Raw genomic sequence first — 22,233 nt, forward strand, 5'->3', positions numbered from 1 at the left:
TTCGGCCTGGAAGCCCCAGCTATGCAGCACTGACGTGCCAGCGCCCCGAGGCTGCAGGGGGGCTCAGATGGCTTGCTCTCTGCCTGAGGGTTCACACTCTGCCCCGGTGACCTGACAATCAACAGGTGAACAGCCACAAAAATAAAGAGGCACTCAAACTGCAAGACTCCCATTCCCACACGCTGGCCCCAGAGCCTGCTCTGCAACTACGCCTGGACGTGTGGGTCCAGCACCACCAAGCAGGTCCCCAGCTCTCAGCAGACACTGACTAAGTGGCCTACAAATTCAGCTCAACCCTGACATGCTCTACCTGGAGACACGGTCCCAGCCCACAGCACAGGGCTCCATCCCCCACGACTGCCTCCACCTTCAGACACCCAGTCCCAGCTGGATAGTCCCCTGTGCTTCTGACACACCAGAGGCTCCCAGGACCTGCTCCTTGGGTTCAAAATTAGTTTGCTCAAGTGGCTCACGGAACTCAGGGAAGCGCTTCACTTACTAGATTCCCAGTTTATTACAAAGGACACTCAGGAACAGCAGGTGGAGAGATGTGCAAGGCACAGCATGCGAGAATAGGCTCTGTGTGCCACCCTCCCGGCAACTGTGTGGTCACTGACCCCGACCTCTCTGTGCCAGGCACTTCTGGGTTTTTACCAAGGCTGCCTTATGCTGGCATGACTGACTAAGTAAGTCACTGGCCACAGAGATCATCTCCATCCCCAGCTCTGTCCTTAGGTGCTTTCCAAAAGTCACATTAACATAAACTCAGGTGTGGTTGAAAGGGGTTATAGTGGCTATCAACACACACCCATTTCACTTTTATCCTCATCACTTAGGAAATCTCAAGGGTTGGGAAGGAGCTTTGTGCCAGAAATGGAAGACCAAATACACATTTCTGTCCTAAGTTACAAACCCCTGCCAGGTAAACCATGACATCCTGAGTGTCCCAGAAATGCAACTGGCCCTGGAACCTGGTGCCCTGGGTGCGCACCTCGCTTGTCTGCCCAGCATCCCACTCCAGAACAGGGCACAGGAATGGCAAGAGGGCGGACGTACGGCTGGGGACGGTTCACTGATTCCACTGGCCAAAAATTCTCATTCTGTTAACAGGACAGGTGTTCCCACACACCTGCTTCCCAAATCTGCTGCTGAGCTCCAGGGGTGCCCCAGGCCCCAGAGTGAAGATCTCAGGGAAGTGTCCCTGGGCTGTGAGACACCCCTGGGGTGGGAGGCCAGAAGCCCCACAGCCTGTTCCCAAGCGTCCAAGACAGGAGGCCGACTCACTGCCTGCTCACCGACTCCTGCTGAGGCCAAGGTCACATATGTGCACAGACAGCACTTCTGCTCGCCACCCTCAGCCACATGACTGCGCACAGCCTGAGCTCTCTGGCCTCGGTGTCCTCACCTGTAGTATGCAGGCCTCGGTGAAACTCTCTGGCTACAGATGGAGGGCAGTTGAGACACTCCAGGGGTAAGAGGGGCCGATTAGGCAAAGGAGCATTACACAGGTGACAAAGGCACCTGGACATGTCTGTGTCCTAGCCTCTGTCAGGAGTGAAAGCTCTCCAGGGCAGGACTGCATTGACTGAAATGCTCGCAGCCCCAGCACGGTGCAGTGAAGACCAGGAGCTGGGAACAACTGACTACGCGGAGATTCTGGTTCACTGAGTTCCTGTGAGTTGTTGCAAGGGTGGGGAGGTCCCTCCCAGCTTCCGCTACCCACAGCGGTGGACCCCACCCAGGTGCCGCCAGAGCACGTGGCTCCCAAGCCCTGGACACAGCTGGTTGGCTACGGTCAGAAAATACTCAGATTTTCTGCAGAAGTGGACCTGGACCTGGGCCCACAGCACTGGGTCCTTGACCGGCGTTATGCATGTCACAGCAGCACAACACTGAGGCTAGAGGGGAACAGGGGCTTGTGTTCTGATGGCTTCGGCTTGCTGGGTTCCAGAACCCCCCACAGCCTTCCAGTGTGTTCCATTTCTTGCCTAAACTAGTTTGCACAAACGCCCCAGCAAAGGGCAATTTCCAAAGAATTCAAAATGCAAAAAAGAGCACTTAGGCAAGAACTGTTACAAACCAGTGAGAAGAGAGACGATCCAATATGAAAATACGCAGACACCTCACAAATAGAGGAAGAGAAATGAATGGCAATTTATAGACAAAAAGGGGCCCAAATGTAAGGACACAGGTAACCCCCTTCTAAGCTCCTCAGACTCATTAACAGGGAAGCCTGTACCCCTCAACCATGACCAGAGTGTGGGAATTAGACTAATTAGAGATGAAAGAAAATGGGAGCACACAAACCAGGTAAAGCAACTGACTCACGTATCCTTGAGACTTTTTCAGAAATTTAGACCCCCACCAGACAGACCACCTCGTGACCACAAGTCCACAGACCCCAGACTGAACAGAGCCAGAAAACTGGTAGTTAAGATCCCTGAAACAATCCCATCACCTCATGACTGACCAATCAGAAGAATGGGCACGAGCTGATCACGCGCCCTCCACCCTTTCCCACGACTTTGCCTTTAAAACCCTTGCTGGCGAGCTCGCCTGTTCGGGACCTTGAGCATTAGCCACCCGCCCTCCTTGCTCGATGCCCTGGGGTGAACGTCCGTGTTCTCTCCCTGCATCCGTCAGTGTTGGGCTCTGCTGCACAACAGGGAAGCGGACCCGGCTTTGTTTGGTTCCATAACACAACCTCGTTAGTCATCAGGGAAAAGCAGATTGAAACTACAATGAGATATGCTCGGCTAGAATTAGAAACAAAATAAAACATACACACCCGCATGGCCCAGTGCTGGTAAGAACGCAGAGGATCAGAACTCTCACGCTCTGCTGGCGTGAGCGGCAGTTCACCTGAGGCTGAGCACGCGCACCTTAGGGCCCTCACACCCACCGCCAGATACAAAAATGGACCCAAAGGGACACGGCGCTTCGTCAGATCACACACACACAGAGCACACTGGTGGTCACCGGCGGCCAGAGGCGGAATGGGGAGCAAGCATCCACAGATATAAGTGTCAGTGTCACAAGAGTGACAGGGCGGGTGAGCGGGTCTGGGCCACAGCCCCATGAAGTGCCAGGGTCTCACCACCCAGATGCACAGCGAAGCGGGTCCAGTTCCATTTACATCAAGCTCAGAAACAGGCAAAAGCTCACCTCTGGCGGCATCCGGGAGGGGTCTCCAGGGAGGCGGGGGCACCAGGAGGCCTTGGGGGCTGCTCCTGTTCCATTCCAACACATTCTCTTTGTGATCACGCTGGGCGCTTACGATCTGCACAGTCTCTAAATGTCTGTGTCTCACACTTCAGTCCGAAGTACATACACAGATGGTCGCCAACTTACTATGGCTCGACTGAAGACTTTTCAACTTTACAATGATGCAAAAGCAATACGAGTTCAGAAAACCTGCTCTTCGGATCTCCCCGGCTGGCTGTACGCAGTGGCCGTGCTCTGACCCCCGGCAGCGCCGCCAGCCGCGCCAGCACAAGGGTGAACAGCCAGGGCGCTGACAGCCCTTCCGTTTCTCGTTTTGGGTACCATATTCAACACACTATGTGACACATTCAACACTTTACTATAAAATAGGTTTTGTGTTAGAGGATTCCGCCCAACTCAGGCTAATCCAAGTGTTGTGGGCACGTAAGGTAGGCTGAGCTCTGCTGTGATGTTCTGCAGGCCTCGGGTTCTAGCGCGCTTTTGACTCAGGATGGGTTTGGTGGGATGTCGTCCACTGGAAGCTGAGGAAGGCCTGCATGTGCGCGCACACACACACACACGCGCGCGCACACACATTTTTTCAAGCACTGAACTGAATGTAATGCCTTCCTTCGATTCCCCCTAAGGGCAGCCCTGGGGCCTGGCCCCCAGGAGCTCGGGGCCACAGAGAGCTGCAGCTGTCAGAACAGCCGGCTGGAGGGGGCCAGCGCGGGGGGCCGCCCCGCTCTGGAGGCTGCCAAGCACCCCCAGGCCCGAGCAGGAAGGCCTGAATCCGCAGTGAGGAGGGTGCGGGGGCTGAGCGCGGTGTCCTGCCGGCCAGCTCGGGCGTCCTCTTACAGATGCGGCCAGCGGTGCTGCTTTCGGTCACTCAAGCCTCTCCCCTCCTCACCCAGCTCTATAAAAACACAAACCAACCGACGTCCCATCAGGCAGTGGGGGCCCCTCTCCCATGCCGTTCCACACAGTCAGCTTTTCTGAAAATGGCACAGAAGGGCAGGCCTCATTCCTCGCCCGGTCCCATCCTGGAGGGAGGGCCACCCCCACCCAGGGCACATGCAGGGGCTGAGCCTGGTTCCCCCACCTCTGAGGGGCAGGGGGTGCGGGGGTAGTTGGCAGAAAGGAATTCCTTGGTCACTCACAGAGCCCAGAATCAGGCGCTGCAGGGGTATCTATGTGACGCCACCCACCCTACATTTTATGGGACGGCACAGGAATGTGGGGCTGCATGGCTGCGCACAGCCACACAGAACCCCACGTGTGAAATGTATACAGGCAACGTCTGGCCTGGGAGGCACTGGGGTTGTGAAGTGCGGCTGGTAGCAGTGGTCACCGCCCACCAGGGTCATCCAGGAAGTGCAGGACATTCTCCAGGAAACTTGGGGGCCCAGTGAAAAATACAAGCTCAGCTGGGATAAGGCCATGGCTTGGTCCACCCTGCCGGCTCCCGTGGACTCGCAGAGTCGGAGCTGGACGAGGGCTGGGGAACCAGAGGTCAACCCCAGTGAGTCAGGAAGCTGGGGCCCAAGAAACAAGCAACTGGCTCAAGACCCCAGAGCCTGGGCCCGAATGGGCCTCAGGACTCAGAATCCAGGGCCCTGGCACCCCGCAGCGGGGTGGGGAGCAAGCCCACAGTGCCACACTGACCTCCATCCCAGAGGATTTTTTTTTGTGGAAGCCTGTGTTGTACACACAGTGAAGGCCACACGGACCGTGAGGAAGAAAACAGCAGCGCGCACACCCCTTCTGTATCAGGCAGGCAGGCCTTAGCCACATGACACAGGGTAGCTGCCAGCTCCCCGGCTCAGGGTTAAAGGCCCACTGCCACCAGGCCAGACCAGCACATACTTGGGCCTTCTTCAGATAGAATGCACACGTGTGGGCCTGTGGAGACTGCAGCGTTAAGAGGCTCAGAGAGGTTCTGTCATGTTTCACTACGACACATGACACGTGGCCAGCTGATGTGAAAGTTCAACAAAGCCTGGGAAGGGTGAGGCTGGCAGCAGCTGACTCCAATAATCCCCAGAGAAAGCATGAAAGGTTCTCCAAGTCAGTGTACCAGGACACACGCATGGAACAGAGTGACCGATGCAGGGGCCCCAGGGACCTCAGGTGCCAAATGAGTCAAAGGCAGCAAGGCAGAGTGTGAAGGCCAGCAGCATTGCCCAGCCAGCTGTCCACACAAACACAACACCAGAAGCCTCCTCCCGCACGCCTCGGCCCGGCACCCGGCAGCAGACCCAACAGTCCTCAGACCCCCAGCCTGACACCCCGAGGGATGAGATGGGGCCCGGTGACGTGAGCAGCCTGCACACTAGGAGTTCACTTCGGCAAGGCCTGCGGCACAAGCATTGACAAAACGCTTACTGTGAGCCACACTCAGGTGCTGGGCAACAAAGGGCTCACTCTGATTTCTAGTTCTTCCACCAGTGAGGACAAAAGGCTGGTGTTAAGGACATGGCAAAGCTCCAGTAAGATAAAGGAGGTGAAAACGCTCTGGAAGTACACATACCTGATCAAGGAAAGGTTTAGGTTGGGACACGCCTCCCACTCAGGGCTGGTGGGTCACGTGTCTGATTGCTCCTCCTCCAGACCCGTCTCTGGGGTGAGCTGGTCCAGTGTGACACCGGGGCAGGGCAGGGCCCCGAGACAAGCAACAAACAGCAGTAACAGCAGCAGGGAGAGCCGCGGCAGGCCAGGCACTCCGTGTGGGTGCTGACTGCATCCCGGGCTTTCCTCCTCAGGTTGGACACGGCGTCCTTTCAGAGGTGGACCGTGATATCCTAACACCTGCCTTGACCCTTGGCCAAGGACCACTCGGGCCAAGAGTGACGGGACAAGAACCGCAGAACAAAGGAATGCTGAAACAAACCCTCATGTTTATGGTCAACTGATTCTTAACAAAGGGGCAAAGGCAATTTGATGGGAAAAGAAGTCTTTTCAACAAATTATGCTGAAATAATAGAATATCCTCATGCAGAAAAAGGACCTTAGTTCTTCACCTCAAGGCACCCATGCAAACAATTAACTAAAAATGGATCACAGATCCAAATGTATGATCTAAAACTATAAAACTGCTAGAAGAAAACATAGTAGAAAATCTTCTTTGTAACCTTGGGCAAGACAAAGATGTCCTAACTATAACTCTAAAACCACTACCCATTAAATAAACTGGCAAAGTGACCTCCACCAAACTTTAAAACTTTTACCTTTCAAAAGACACCTTTAAGAGAATGAAAAGACAAGCCATAGGCTAGCAAAATATATTTGCAAAGCACAGAGCTGATAAAAGAATTGGATCATTCTATCTAGAACACATAAAGAATTCTAACAACTGAATAAGAGAATCCAACTTTTAAAGACTGAACAAAACACCAACAGACATTTCTCTCTCTCTCTGACACAAAAGATTGCAAATGACTAATAAGTGCAATTATTGTAATAAGCTAATAAGCACAAAAGATGCTCAACATCAGTCATCAAGGAAATGCAAATCAAAACCACAAAGAGACATCACTTCAAATCTACTAGGATGGTTATAATTAAAAAGGTAGACAATAAATGAGCATTGGCAAAGATATAGAGAAATTGGAGCCCTCACGCGGCAGGTGAGAATAAACGTTAAAACCAAGCAGCCACGAAGGAAAATAGCCTGGCAGTTCCTCAAAAAGTTACACATATAAGTTAGTGTAGGACCCAGCAACTCCACTCCCAGATACATGACAAAGAAAACTGAACAGGGCTACATGTTCATGAATGTTCATAGCAGCACTATTCCTAATAGCCAAAAAGTGGTAACAACTTAAACGTTCATTAACTGGTGAGCAGATAAACAAAATGTACTATACTCATACAATAAAGCACAGACACATGCTACAACATGGATGCACTTCAAAAACATGATGCTAAGTGAAAGAAGCCAGGCACAAAAAAAGATTACATGTAGCATGATTCCATTTATATGAAAATGTCCAGAAAGGGCAAACTTTAAAGACAAGCAGCAGATGGGGGACAGGGCAGGATCGTGGGGCTGGGGGCAGAGACTGACTGCAAGCAGGCACGAGGAAACTTTGGGGTCATCATGGAAATGTGTAAAACTGTGGAGATGGCTGCACAATTCTGTAAATTTACAAAGAAAATAACCTAATTGTTATGTTTATAAGGGATGAGATGTATGGCATATAAATTATACTGTTCATGTATAAATGTATAATGTGTAAAAGCTGTTAAATGTAAAATAAATGAATATACAATGAAAACAAAGCAAATGTTACTAAATTCAAGGCAGGTACTGTTGCAGCACGAGCTGAAAGTTTCATATGCCAAAGAAAATTGGACAGATCTTCAAAGTTCTCACCACCAAAAAAAGAAAAAGGTAACTGAGGTGATGGAGGTATTAACTAACTTTATTATGGTGATCATTTCCCAATAAACACTTATCAAATCATCTCGCTGTACACCTTAAACTTAAATAATGCCCTATGTCAATTATATATGTCTCAGCAAAGCTGGGTAAAAAAATCGGGCAGTGTTACAGAGATGTTAAAAAAAAGTTAACACCCAATGATTCTTTCTTGATATAATAAAACGGACAGAGAGCTGAAAAGATAACTATTTCCTCATAAACTGATGGAATGGTTCACTGGAGATCCCCCAAAATCATCTCAAACCCCACTGGGGGCCACTGTGACCCTTGGGAAAACATACTTTAGTTCTGCTAAGCTCCCTTCTGCCCCCACCTGACCCTCCCTGGGCAAGGCGGAATGACAAGGCGGCAAAGAGGCTGGCCTTCGCAGTGGGCAGGCCCAGGACAGCGCAGCTGTAGCTAGCAGCAATTCACCTGGGTGCTGGCCCAATCGGTAGGACTGGGGTGCTCCCTGATGGGTTCTGAAACCAGGTCCAGGCTTGGTGGGGGGAAGTGCCCTGACTGACCAGCAAGGTCTGCCATACCGAACCCAAAAGCCATCACTATGAATGCCTTATACTTGTGGTTTTATCCCAGGTGAAGGGACATCAAGTTTGCTCTGCTCCCAGGTACAGGAAGTGCCACATTAAACTTTCCAATACCTCTGCCATGCTGCTGCTGACTGCTATCAAGGTCTGAGCTGGAAACCTAGTTTCCTTTGTAAGCCATTACAGCAGCTGGCATTTTGCAAGGACTTCCTAGGTGCCAAGCACTGTTCTGAGCCCTCTACAGATGAGCAAACTATGACCCAGGCAGCTAAGCAACTTGCCTAAGGTCACTCAGCCAAAGGCAGGCGGGAAGAACATCAGCGACGGAAGAGGATGATTTCAAACAACCGCTCCATCAGGCCTGGAGATGTCAGCCCACAGGGCCTCCAAGGGATCCCCGCACCGGCTGGGCTGCCTGCACTTGTGCCTGGGACAGAGGCAGGCACAGAGAGCTCCCCAACTAGTAAGCCACACTGCCTTCTAACCAGGTCTGCAACCCCTTCCAACTGCCCCCAGACCGCTCTAGTCTCAACCTCTTCGTTTTCCCAGAGACTCCCCTTCTTTAACGTTCCAAAATCAGGACAGGGCAGTTCTCTGACTTGAGTGGACGTGAGAGTCAACTGGAGTTCACCCATGCTCCAATAGGTCTGAGGCAGGACCTGGGAAATGCGTGTTTCTAACAAGTTTCCCCACCCACTCAGAAACCTGATCTGGCGCACGCCCCCACAGGCTACGGAGGCCTGGCAGACCACGGCAGGGCACCAGATGCCTCAGCAGCCAGGACCACGGGGTCCGGCCTGGAAGTCCCCGTGAAGTCCGAATTCCCTGACCTCTTTCCTCTCTCCTTCCCACTGCAGATGACCAGGTGAGGCGACGGGCGGTGAGGCACCGGAGCTAAACTTCCCGACGAGGCCGCACTCATCAGCAGCTCAGGCGGCAGAACAGAAGGGGAAAGCCCGTCTGGTCCTGGTCCCGGATGCGCTTCCATCCAGCTCCAAGACCTTGGGAAAGGCACTTCCTCCCCGGCGGCTCGGGCCTCTCGGCCCCAAAAATGGGGACTGGAGAACCCAGTAGGTCTCCTCCAACCATTCTCCTGCTCTCTCCTCCATCGCTTACGATCATCTCCTCGGACCCAGCCCCGCTTCCCTCCACCCACCCACCCTGCACGCACTCCAGGAGGTCGCAGGAAAGCTGAGCCTCTGTCCAGATGGGATGCAGAGTGTCCAGAACCACTGGCTGGGTCTTCACACCACGCCACCAAAGAAAAACAAAAGTGGCAATGGGGTGATGTCAATCCTTACGACAATGACCATTTTGTAAGCTCAGGTGGGGCGCTGGGCCCCGTGCTAACCCGGCGCCTGCGTCGAGCCCCAGAACCTCACCCGAGCCTGGGAGTTTCCTACTGTGAGTCGTCCCCGTGTGCAGACGAAGGAGCTGAGGCGCGCAGGAGCGAAGTGACTGACCCAAGGTCACCCGGCCGGGCCAGGGCAGCCAGCCCAGCGCCCCAGCCGCGCCCTGGGGTCCGGGCGGAGTGCGCGCGGAGCTCCAGGCCGAGCAGAGCCCCTACTCTCCCGGAGGGTCCCCGCGGGCGCGCCTGTGGCCGGGGCAGGGCAGGGGCCGGCCGCTCACCGGACTTCGGAGGGTAGCGATAGGCCGAGTTCGCCTGGATGTCGATGTCCTCCACGCCCGCGATGCGGCGGCTCAGGATGGAGCCCATGGTGCGCGGCGGGCCGGGCCGGGTCTGGACGCGGGCGGCGGCGGCGTCCTCACGCGGACATGGCCCGAACCAGACCACACGGACGCTCACCCACAACCGCGGGCGCCTTGGCCTCCGAGCTCCCACCCCCGGCTCGGCCCGGGGCCCGACGCCACGGCGGCCCTCCGCCCCCCGGCCCGGGGGCATTCGGGAAATGAAGTCCCCGCGCCGCCAAGGGCGCCGGGCTGCGGCGCAAGAAGCCCGCCTAGAACTACATTTCCTAGGATGCTCTTCGCCCGGACCTGGTGGACAGGCTGGCTGACTAGCGCCCCGGGACAAACCAAATGGACCTGAAAGTGGGGAGGAGCCTCCAACCACGTCGCAAACTGTTCCGCCCCTCTGCCTTCCGAGCACTAACGTCCTCTTCAGCCTCCTAATAATTTGTTTACCGGAGGCCTTCCATTCATATCGTCTCTGAAATACCTCCCTGAGCCACCATGGTTCTTCCCACTGCCCAGGGCTTCTCTCCGGCCACGGCCAGAAGAGGGCACACCTTTACCTGCCAACTCGGAACAGCGGGGTGGAGCCCAAGTTCAGCGGGAGCGCTGCTGGTGGAAGGGAAGCTCTCTCTGGCTTTGGTCTTTCCCAGTTCTGGGCACCTCTCCATCACCAGAACCTGAACAATTACGTTGAAGACATAATGAAGGCGGTCGCCCCAGGCCTGGGCCGCGCAGCCTCACAGGTTGCAATGTATTTTCCCAGCTTTTGACTCACACAGAACTCTGTAAACAGGCCAATTGGAGATCTTTTATTTACTTTTCAGTTGAGACACTGCAGTTCCTAGAAGAAGGTGGCTTCCCAAGTCAAGCCTGCTGTATCGAGAAAGCAGTTAGGGAGGGCAGCCACTGGCTTAGAGTCTCAAACGATAAACGCACCACAGCGCACATTAAAATGACCTTTCCAGAGGTCCAGAATCCAGAGCACAACCCTCTGCTGTCAGGGCACTGGGAAGCCAAAACTAATAAAGGAGATGAAAAATTTGCATGATTCCAAAGGAAAGTCCTGGTTTTGACGGAACCTGCTTAAATCTCTGTCCCACAACCAAGATGCCCATTTATTACTGACCGTCTTGTACATGCCAGGCATTATGTTGAGGACTTTGCACATATTCTCTACTTAACTATGTGACGTAGCTTTCATTTTCATTCACTATTTGTATAAGAGGAAAGTTAGGCTGGGAGACATGAAGGAACCCACTCAGGTTGCCTAGTAGATGAGTAGTAATAAAGCTGGAATTTGAACCAGGCCACTCCTTGACTGCTACACTCCCCTGCCACCCCAGAGGCAGAACATTCCAATGTACCGCGTTTCATGTCTTGCCCTCAGAAAGTCCTAAAGACACCCCCATGTCATGTGATGTTTATTTCCTTATTTTAAATTTCTGCTAAGTTACATTATATTTGTAGATATACCAACACTGCATTCAATTTATCAGCCTCCCCATCTGGGGGAAGAAGGAGTACTGAGGACCCTGATGTGCCCACCACAAAACGACCTTAAATGCATGTCCTTCTTATGGATACAGGCTGGATGTTGGATTAATGAAACATTCCTCTTAACAGAGCTTTGGATTTGAGGTGTATTTTTCTGTGCATGCCCTGCTGAGAGACAGGCCCTTTCTGATTTCATATTAGTTCTACTATCAACATCTTGGTTGACTCATTTATTCAACAAATACTTATCATGCAGCTACTATAGATGGGCAATGAGCCAGGCAATAGGAATCAAGTGATAGAAGGCCAGACATGGAGCAGACAGGCTAGTGAAGATGCTATAAAGGTTAACAAGTATATAAATACAAAGTGTGGTGGGTGTTGTGAGGGAATGGATTGAGGTATAATGAAATCATAGGAGAGATCTACTGTTGATAGGGGAGTCTGGAAAGGCTTCTCCAAGGAAGTGATATTTAAGCCAGGACTTGAAATGCAAGTTTGCCAACCAGGCAAACTCTTGGGGGATAGGCCAGTCCAGGTTCTAGGCAAGGGAAATAGCATGTGCAAAGGCCCTGAGGCAGAAAAGAGCCAAGAATGATCCAGGAGTTCAAAGGCCAGTGTGGCTAGCATCAAATAAGGGGGTGTGTATAGGAACAGAGGTCAGGAGCAAGGCAGTGGCCAGATCTCAAAGCCCCTCAGTCAGCCAGCATTGAGGCCTATGAAATATAAAGGCCCTAAGCACAGTTCATGGTCTCCTGGTATGAGTCCCTCAAGTCTAGATTTCTTGAACCTGATGAGGGGGCAGGATCCTCACCTATTCATTCTTGTATTCCCAAAGCTGGGCACCCAGTAGATGTCTGGTAAACACATACATCTGCGGAATGTTTGAAAGCAACTCTCCATCAACTCCCTATGCCAACTTTGGTAACCTCCCTGGACCTCAGGTAAGATGCCAGCACTGTTGGAAATGCCTTTTACCTTTCCTCCCCCATCTACTGGCCCAGCTGTCAGGCCCCATACAAGCCTGCTAAGAAATCCAAAGTCCACTCTCTAGCCAGGCTGATCCTGGCTGGAAACAAGATTGTTTTTTCCTTCTCTGTTGCCCCTGGGAAAACAAGCCAACTGGGGCCATGGGAGCCAGAGGGGTGACCTTTGCTCCTGCCAGTCTCATCTGCCCCACCCCAGCCAGCAGACTGGCCTGAAAGAGATCCTTCTGGGCAGGGCAAGCCTGGAAGGCACCTGCATGGTGCTTGGATGAGGGTGGAGGTGCCTTCCTGAACAAGAAAAGCCCCCAGTGGAAACCGCCAGGACAGCACCCACCCTCCCCCGCCAGAAACACACCTTCCTGGCCTACTGGGTGTCTGTTCTCCACTGGCTCTGAACACTGGCAGAAGTGTCAGATGTGTATTCCAGCCTATTTCTTTTTCTATACAAGTTGTGCACCCTAGAGTGGACCGGGTGGAGGCAAAGAGGTGAGTGCTAGAAGGGGTGCACTGAGTGCCAGGCCCATCCTGAGCACCTCTCCAGCGTGAATCCCCCACAGCAGTCCTGGGAGAGCTCCTTGCTCGTCCCTTGGGTTCACAAATGAGGAAACAGGCTGAGTAGGAGTATCTTCCCTGACACAAGAGTCATTAAGCAGCTGAGTCAAAACTGGCACCCAGGTCTGTCTGGCTCCAGGACCTGCCCACCTTCCATCCTGCTGTTGCTGTCCCAGTGATAGCCATAACCACATTCAGAACTGCCTACCCTGTGCCAAGCCATTTGACCAAGTTAATCCACACTTATGATGGTTGGTGAAGGTGAGGGGCCATTCTTAGCAACAGCAGACATCTCCTGGCCCCATCAGGGTCAGCAAAAGATTATGGAGCCTGAGAGATCCCCAAGCAGCAGGAGAGAGACCAAAACCTTATTTCCCAAGTGGACAGGTGACTCCCGCCAGAGCTGAGGCGCCCATGCCTGGAAAGGGACACTGGGCGTCCTCTCCTTGCCAATAGGCTAAGCTCCCAGCCTTCACCCTCAGGAGTTGGCTTAGCAGTCCCACTGCATCAGGGCCTCTTCCCTCCCACCCTGCCCCCACAATCTGGGACCTTCAGTCCCTCACTGCCAGTCCCCCAGTCCCGTTATCCTCCCACTAGTGACAACCAGAACCCCTAAAGGGTTGAGAGCCCCAGGAAAGGCTCTCTGGAGGGCACTACAATCCCCCACTACCCTGCTCCTCCTTTCAATCAAATTCTGGGCAGGGCTCTGGACAGGGGCGGACTCCCCTGGAACCAGAACACCGTCTGACCCAGCCTGGAATCCTCTGCCACCATCTGGTCCCCACAATGCCACAGCTACTGTGATCCTTATGAGGACACCAGATCTATCAAATCCTCTCAGTGGCCTTAACCCACCACACCCCGGGCTTGTGCCTGCTTCCTGACGGAGCTTTCCACACTTCAGAATCAACATCGGTCTGGGAATTCTGACACAAGTCCCCAACCCACACCCCCCAAGAGCCGGCGCGTTTGGGGGCTGCTCTCCTCTGTACCCACTAGGTTACAGCCGGACACAGAGGAAGGACCCAATGTACTATTGGTCAACGAATGAAGCCGGGGCCCAGGAAGCGCGAGGAACCTGGCCAAAGTCATTCACACCGGGAGTGACCAAGCCACACCTCGGGCCGTGGCCTCCCCAGCGTCCCCACCCGAGATACCGGCCGCAATTCTCGCAAGCCCGTTCCCCAACATTAGCCGGAAGCGGCGCGCGACGGGCTGTAAACACTGTCCGCTACGCCCCACCCCCGCCCCCTCCAGCCCCGCCCCCGGCCTCCACGTGACACAGCCCGCCCCCGCCGCTGCCTCATTGGGCAGCCAGCTTTGTTTACCTTATATGGCCAGGTCCTAACACCCTCCGGCCTCCCATTGGTCGAGACGCGGCCTCACTCATGACGTCACCAGGGAGGGAACGATGCAAATAAACCGGGGCATTCTGGGAATAGAAGTTCGAGGCCGCCCCGGAACTGGCTCCGCGCGGTCCTAGCACCTGTGTTCTGAGGGCCGAGATTTCCGGCAAAGCGCGAGATTTTCCGTGGGAAAATGGGAGCACCTCAGGGAGGGGATCCCGAGGCACCAGAGCTGCTGGCCTCGCCTGCTCTCCCAGTCCCCTAGACGGTCCTGGAGCCTATTGTGTGCCTGGCCAGAGCGCAAGGTCGGGGAGGCAGTCACGTCAAGAGTGGGCGATGTGAGTTTGTGCTTGGGGCGTTGAAGAGACCGGAAGGCTTCCTGGAGGCGGTGACTTTGAGCTGAGCCCTAAAGGGCATATTCATTCATTCATTCATTCACTGAAGGAGTATTTATTGGCGCCTACTGTGTGTCAAGCCTTGGAGACCTTGCTTCCTGGTGCTGCCCATTTATGCCAAATTCCTAGGTCCCCTTCTCCAAGGGGGTACCCGCTCAACACCGAGGGATGCGAACTACACCAGGGTTCGGGGATCTTGGTTAAAGACCCCCACGGCCGGCGTCTGCGCCAGTGCAGTCTGCAGCCCCCTCCGTGCCAGGGCAGGGCGCAATAGCCCCAGAGCGCCGAGCGCAGCTGGTCCCGGGCCCGGCGCGCGCCCGACCCCGCTCGTACGCAGCAGGCCCGGCGCTCGGACGCGCGCCCCAGTCCGGCCCGCAGCCCCCAGCCGGCGGGCGGAAGCGGCGGGACTACATCTCCCAGCATGCCCCCGCGCCGAGCCAGGCGAGGCTCGGTGAGTCAGAGCCGCACAGTAAATATTTGTATTAGCCGGAGCCGGCTCGCTAATGGTGGACGCGTGAGGCGAAGGAGCGCGGCGGCGGCCGGGGCGGCGGGTGGCGCCATGTCCGTGAACATGGACGAGCTCAAACACCAGGTTATGATCAACCAGTTCGTTCTGACGGCGGGCTGCGCGGCCGACCAGGCGAAGCAGCTGCTGCAGGCGGCCCACTGGCAGTTCGAGGTGCGCGGCCGGGCCGGGCTGGGTCCGGGATGTACGTTTCGCGCAGCGGCGCGTGCAGCGGGGTGGGCGCGGGCCGGTGTGGACACGTGCCGGCGCGCGCTCCGCGGGGACCGGCCGGCGGCGCACTCTGCCCGGTGTCCCGGCGATCGCGCGCCCTGGAGTCCGGGCCCCGGCGCGCACCCGCGGCGTGAGGGTCGGGCCCGGCGGCACGGCAGCGTCTACGCGGTCCCCGGAAACGCTGCCCGCCCCCACCGGGGCCCCGAATCCCCGCCTCCCGGGCGGTCGGGATTCGGGGAGCTCCCCCTCTTTTGTTCGGGTACCGGCCAGGGTGGGGCGGCGCCGCGATCCGGACGGACCGTGGGGCTGGCGGGCCACCGGAAGGAGGACGCCCCAGGCCTGGGCCGCGCCTCCCCCACCGCGGGAGCCGCTGGGTGTGCGACTAGGGCAGAGGAGCCGCCCCGCGGGCGGGGGTCTGAGGGTGTGCGTGCCCGGTGGGCAGTTCGGCGGCGCGTGTCCGCGTCCATGTGCATTTGTATTTACGCACGCGCCACGCTACGTGTGGGCATGTTGGCGTGTGTGTAAACACGCAGGCCAGCGAGCGCGGGGTGCTTGCTCCGTGTACACACGTCACCGCTCTGCAGATGGTACCCACGCGTGTACACGCATGAGTGTAGGGTGCTGTCGGGGAGCCTCGCCCTACAGATACCGGTGTGCATTTGTGTACCCCGCTCGAGAGTCGTGTGGGACTGTCCACTTCGGTGTTGGCAGAGGGATCTTCCTGTACGGTGTGCGGCGGCGCGTACACGGTTCAGTAGCTTTCAGCCAACCGATCAGGTGGTGGGACTGCCCCATCTCCCCTCACCCCCAGGCTTCTTTGACCCATAGAGCACTAGGGCCCACGGCTTGTGCTGCCAAGAGGCCACCTGACCTTCCTTAGCTCAACTGCCCAGAGATAACCCAGGTGGTATCCAGGGATGCGGCCCCCAGCCCCTTACAGGTTTGAGGTAACAGACCCAGCCAGTCTGTAGTGTGGGGGCCCAGCCAAGACTCAGGAGCTGTGGTTTCCTGATGGGGAGCCATCCTGGGGAAGGCGTTTGGACCTCCAGGAGCCACAGGGAGCCAGGGGACTCGGGCTTGGCTTCCTGGGGTGGGATGGAGATTGGAATTCCCACCTGGCGGTTTGGACAGCTTGGGGGGAGGGGACAGTAGCCTATCTGCTCAGAGGACTTCTTTTTTCCCAATTTCCTACCAGGGCTCTTGGGGCTGCTGGCCCTGTGTGGTCTTCACCCCAGGAGATGAGATTGCTTTGTCCCGGGCACTGGCCTCAGTTTCCCCATCTGTACCTCAAGGGTAGGAGTCTATCCCTTAGGAGTGATTGGTGGCTTCCCTCCCACTGCCCCCACCCCGCAGAGCCCCACCCTGCAGGAGGCTCCCTAATCAGCCCTTTTGTCTCAAGGGCTTGATGTGGCAAAACTTGCAAAACCACATTCGTGGCAGTTTGCTTGAGTCCTACATCTGCATCCATGGCTCCCTCTCTGCCTGGGATTGGGGCAGACAGGTGTCTGGTGGGAGGCACCGCCTGTCAGTCTGTCGGCCCAGCGAGTGCTCAGAGCCTGGCAGCAGCTGGGCAGGCTGGTGTGGCTTGATCACGGAATTGAAAATGTAGCTGTGAAGGTTGAAATGCCTGGGGGAAAACTGTCCCAAGAGGAGGCAGGAGCAGCCTGCATCCTGGGGCTCTGGGAGCTCCCCCGGGGCAGGAGCCTTGTGCCCAGGGCTCCCCAAGTCTCACTTTTGCTACCTGTAAAATAGGGGATACAGATCCTAAAATAGAGGTTCAGCAGGTGAGAGTGGGTCACGAACCCCAAACCTTAGGCCCCTGTGTGAACGAGGGTCCTTCAAGGCTAATCCTCCCACTGTTTCTTCCCCCACTGGCTGGCCGCACAGACAGGCTGAAGCCTGACCCAGACAAAGGCTGTGTTTTTTGGGTCATATTCTCTGTGATTGAGGTGTTAATGGGGACACCAGGCTGCAGGGGAGGGGGATGTGTGTGTGTTAAGGGGTGGGGCTTGAAGAGGGCAGAAGGCCGGTCAGTTGGTCAGGAGGAAGAGTTCAGGTGTGTCCCCTGGGCTCTTGGGGGCAGTTCTGAGGAGGTAGAGACCAGCACCCCTCCTTGAGCTCCCACACCCATGGGTAGGTCATCTCCAGCAGGAAATTCCCAGAGAAATTCATTTGAATTTATTTTAAGAAAGTAACAAGACCCAGGCTGGGTTTCTAGGGTGTTGGGGTCAGGGGAGGGCTTGGGCAGTACGGAGCTGGGAAGGGGTGAGTCTAAGGGGGTGGTGATGGAAGGCAGAGCTCGGGGCAGCTGGGGCTGGGTCAAGGACGTGACGGCCTCCAGGCCCTTTGTACACTTGACAGGCTCCCTTGCCCAGCACTGTCCCAGAGCAGCCTGATCCCTTATTTTCCTCGAAGCTCTCTGCAGGGCCGAAGCCAGGACACACCCAGTGCCAGCGCCTCCTCCCCCCCCCGGGCTCCACCCTGGTCTGCCAGGGCCTCTGGACACCGGTCTGACACAGGCCTGCTCTCAGACCCCTCCGTGCCCTGCCGCTCACCCCCTGGGTGCAGGCTCACCCCTGCCACTGGCTCCACCAACTGGAGAACATGCTGAGGGAGGCTCCGCACGCTCAAAGCCCAGGCCGTTCTGTTTGATTCTGGCTCTCCGGCTGGAGCGTGGATCTCAGGGGGCGGCGGCTGCAAAGCGGGGGAAGCTGGAAGCTGCCTGTTTAGTCTCCTTGTGGTGAAACTGGAGAAACTGAGGCCTAGGCCAGCAGGGTCCCTTTGTCAGCCAAAGGGAGGGGCAGATGGGCACAGACTGATGTCTCAGGCCTTTGCCATTCCCTGGCTCACAGGTGAGGAGACTGAGGCTCAGGACAGGGTGTCAGAGGGGTTGTGACCATCAGGCTAGAATTTCCTGAACCAAAGGATGAGAAGCCGATGTTCCTGGTCGTGGTGATAACACCAGGTGTGTGCAAGCCGGAGACACCTGCTGGCCAGGTGGCAGGCAGTCACAAGGGTCTTCACTACCTACCAGAACTGCCTGGACGTCCAGCCCAGCTCAGGAGATAGTGAAGGTTACATGGTGACGGGCCTGTCCCACTCGGTAGCCAGGCCCAGGATGGCCCCTGGGCCACAGGGGTCCTGAGATTAAGCTGGGCCTTTCTTCCCACAGACGGCCCTCAGCGCCTTTTTCCAGGAGACCAACATTCCTTACAGTCACCACCACCACCAGATGGTAAGTGTCCCTGCAGCCCCCCTGGGGGCTCCCGGTCGGATGGGGGAGACTGCCCTGGGGAGAAAGCTGCAGTGGCTCTTGGCCGTGGGGGGGCTGCTGACTCCTGGGATGGGACCCCCCCCGGGAGACAGCTGGTGGAGGTGGGGGCCAGCCTGTCCAGGGTGCCAGCCTGTCCTGCGAGAGCCCCTGGCTGGGACTGTCCTGGGCTGCCAGAGTGCACCCAGGGAAAGGGGCACCGAGGCTTCGGCCAGGCTGGGCACAGGTCCCCTGGGAGGCAGCGGGGGACCAGGGCCTCTTCCATAAAGGGGTGCTCATCCCTCCCTCTGCTCTTCCCTTCAGATGTGCACTCCTGCCAACACCCCTGCCACACCCCCCAACTTCCCGGACGCCCTCACCATGTTCTCCCGTCTCAAGGCTTCTGAGAGTTTCCACGGTGGTGGCAGTGGCAGCCCCATGGCCACCGCGGCCACATCACCCCCACCACACTTCCCCCATGCTGCCACCACCAACTTCGCCGCACCCAGCTGGCCAGTGGCGGCCTCACCCCCAGGGGGATCACAGCACCACCTGCCGCAGCAGCCGCCCCCGTGGACTCCGGCACCCGCTTCCCCTGTGTCAGACTGGCCGCCCCTGGCCCCCCAGCAGGCCACCTCAGAAGCGAGGGCCCACCCCGCCATGGAGGCCGAGAGATAAGGGAGGCCCCTCCCCCCTCCCCGAGGCCAGGACCCCGTGGGGCGGGGGAGAGGACGTCTCCATGGGCCCCCCTCACCCTCCTCTGTCTGAACCCCCGTTCCCTGGAGCCCTGGAGGGGAGACTGGACCCTCGCATCAGCACATGGGCTGCCCTCGCACGTTCGCGGAAACATGGATTTGGTTCAGAGTCAGCTGGGTGCTGGGGAGCAGAACTTCAGAGAGACCGAGCAGCCCTTCCCAGAAGACTCCTCCCAGGGGGCCGTGGAGGGCGGCCACGGCAGCGGAGAGGCTGCCCCACGCAGCTCCTCGGGGCACGCGGGCATGGATCCCCACGCTCGGGAATGCAGAGCCTTCTCCGCATGCGTGTGTGTAGCGGTGTCTGTGTATTTATATGTACGTTGCTCTTCAAGAAGCAACCTAGTTCATGGGGCAGCTGGACTTTGCATGTGAGAGTGAGCCCCGAGCCCCTTGCCCACTGCCCCCCGCCCAGGGCCCTGCCCCTCTTCCCCACCCCCTCATCAGCTCGCATTGCTCTTCCCTGCAGAGAAAAGGATTATGGGAAACTCCAGGACTCTCCTCACCCCGCCCCAGCGCCTGCCTGCTGGGGCCGCCTGCATGCCTCCTCCAGAGCCCAGGGGTCCCTCATACCCATTTCATTTCCCCCTTTTAACAACGGAGAAGAAAGTTCCAAACCACCACCAGGCTCTGTGGTCTTGCCTTGCATCCTGAGGTTTGCTGCCATCTGGCCCCTTGTAGGGGGCGAGGAAGTATGGGGCCCAGGACAGCGGGCTACCCCTAGTCCCTTCTGGCTCCACACTGCTCCTGTCTGTCGCTGTCTCTTCGACAACAATATGCTCTGGAATCTGCCCCCCCCAAGGCTTTTCCCGTGAAATTAGTTTCTGGCTTGGGGTTCTAAAATCCCAGCATCCGTCTGCCCACCCTTCCCCCTACCTGGCTGGCTGGATGCCGACCTCCGGGGCTAACAACTGCCTTCTGATCTGTCCGGGCTTCACAAGAGGATCTTCCTGCCTCAGTCCCATGGCCGGGACCCTCATGAATCTCCAGCACACACCAAATGGGGCAGGGCCTCCCCTGGAGACAAACAGGCCCAGCGCTGTGGTCAGACAAGCTTGGTGCAGAGCCAGGGGGCAGCTAGCAACAGAAGGGATGAGGCCAGGGCAGAGTCCAAGCTCCGCTCAAGCCTCTGGTCGCCAAGGAGACTGGCAGCCCAGGGGCGAGAGAGTGGATCGTGAGCTGCTGAGGGGCACGGGCAGGTGCCCGCTCTAGGCGCAGGAGTGCGGGGGTGCTCCACTGTGCCAATGCGGGGGAGAGGGTTCCTGGGCATGTTGGGGAGAAGGCAGCCTTGGCCCCGCACCCCTCACCAGGGGCTGGGACTTGGAGAAGGCGGACGGCGATGCCTCTGCGGCAGCCTCATGCTCAGCTTGCAGCTCCTCGCAGCGGACCTTACTTCCTGCTCTAGGATAGCCCGGTGCTCAGCCGCGGGGTGACACCTCCACCTTCTGGATGGTGCCTGGGTTGGAGAGTTTCTTCTGTTCCGCAAGGTCTACTTGGCTGATGCAGACGGTCCTGCCCCTGCAACCAGGGATGGCTCTGCTTTTGGCAAGGGTGCTCCCCGGTCGCTGAGCCGCACTCCCTAACTTCACTTCCACCCTGCTGGAACCTGGACATGCTCATTGACAAAGTCCACCCAGGGCAACCATTTCCTCTCTGACTCACTGAGGACTGGTCATGGGGCCCCTGCTCGAGAGGCTGCTCATGTCTTGGAAATTTGTCCCCACCTTGAAACTAACCCTTGCAAATGGCCTCCTTGGAGCCCAGGGGGCTGGCGGGATGAGGGTGGGGACACCCTAGGCCTGCCCAATCTTTCCTGCAGTCTCTCCACTCTTGGACAACAGAAACGTCCCAGGAAACTGGCACACACACCCTTCAAGTAGAAAATGCAGCAGAAAGTGGGTTACCAGCCGTGTGGTGGTGAATGTGCCCGGTCACCAGTGAGCAGGTGACCGGGGTGGCTGGCTGTGTCACGACACGAGATGACGCACCGTTAGAGGTGGCAGTGGGCGGCTCGACCCAGGGCAGGTTCGTGTGTGGCCTGTAAATGAACTGCAGCCTTGACATTCAAAGTGTGGTCTGACGACCAGCGACACCACCAGGGGCTTGTTAGAGATGCGAGGCCTCTGGCCCAGTTTGAGAAGTGTCCCTACACAAGGTCTTTACTAAGTGCTGGTCTGTTGGCGATGAGGCCTGTTCCTGCTGCCGGGAGCCACTGTGGCTGAGCCTGAGGCACTCAGGTGGTCCCATCAGGCTGGGGAGGAGTGGGCTTACTGTAGATCCTGGCTTTCCAACCCAGCCACTTTGGACATTGGGGCTGGATCGCTGTCTGCTGTGGGGGCCGTCCCTGCACTGTGGGCCAGGCCAGCATCCCGGCCCCAACCCCCTAGGTGCCAGGAGTATCCCCCAGTTGTGATAGCCAAACATGTTGCAGATAAGGTGACGTGTCCCATTCTACACCTGTGGTTCCCATGGCTGCCTGTAGGGCAGAATCCCTGTGGGGGCTCCATAGAAAAGACAAGCCGGCCACAGGCTCCTCCACCCCATGGCATCAGAATCTCTGGGGAGCGACCCTGACAGTAATTTTAAACATGCCCCAGGATATTGGTGATCAACTTTTGAAAAAATTAAAAGCTACTGAATTATACTCTTTAAAAGAGTGAACTTTATAGACTCAATAATACACCAAAGCTGTTATTAAAACTAAAATAGCTCCCAGGTGATTCCAGGGCAGCCATTCAGCACATGCCCCTCACAGCGACCTTGTTCATGCCCTCCAAACATATGGAGCATAAGGGTGTCCCCTGGGTGCTTGAGGCGACTGTTCTGGAAGAGGACCCAGGAATCAGATTTTA

The 22,233-nt window shown here is 56.7% G+C and overlaps 2 protein-coding genes across 13 annotated transcripts in view; one reads left to right on the top strand and one right to left on the bottom strand.

Annotated features, from left to right (window-relative positions):
* MGRN1 (mahogunin ring finger 1) overlaps positions 1-10,074 on the bottom strand; it is a 39,353-nt gene extending 29,279 nt beyond the window's left edge. For 6 of the 12 annotated variants that reach the window (XR_005060347.2, XR_005060345.2, XM_037014734.2 and 3 more), the window contains exon 1: positions 9,805-10,063. Coding sequence is in view for 10 of the 12 variants with exons in the window: in XM_037014734.2 (XP_036870629.2) it covers positions 9,805-9,892 (88 nt within the window). In the remaining 2 variants the exon portion in view is untranslated. Of the gene's footprint in view, positions 1-9,804 lie in introns of all 12 variants that reach the window. The other 6 variants (XM_037014711.2, XM_073214555.1, XM_017644967.3 and 3 more) reach the window with 5 other exon arrangements.
* Positions 10,075-15,113: 5,039 nt separating this feature from the next.
* On the top strand, positions 15,114-20,004 carry UBALD1 (UBA like domain containing 1). Its single transcript, XM_017644970.3, has 3 exons — positions 15,114-15,322; positions 18,552-18,614; positions 18,954-20,004. The coding sequence occupies exons 1-3, from the start codon at positions 15,203-15,205 to the stop codon at positions 19,305-19,307; spliced, it is 537 nt and encodes a 178-aa protein (XP_017500459.3). The 5' UTR covers positions 15,114-15,202; the 3' UTR covers positions 19,308-20,004.
* The last annotated feature ends 2,229 nt before the right edge of the window (positions 20,005-22,233 follow it).

The sequence above is a fragment of the Manis javanica genome, chromosome 10, assembly GCF_040802235.1.
Source record: "Manis javanica isolate MJ-LG chromosome 10, MJ_LKY, whole genome shotgun sequence".
Taxonomy (NCBI): Eukaryota; Metazoa; Chordata; class Mammalia; order Pholidota; family Manidae; genus Manis; species Manis javanica.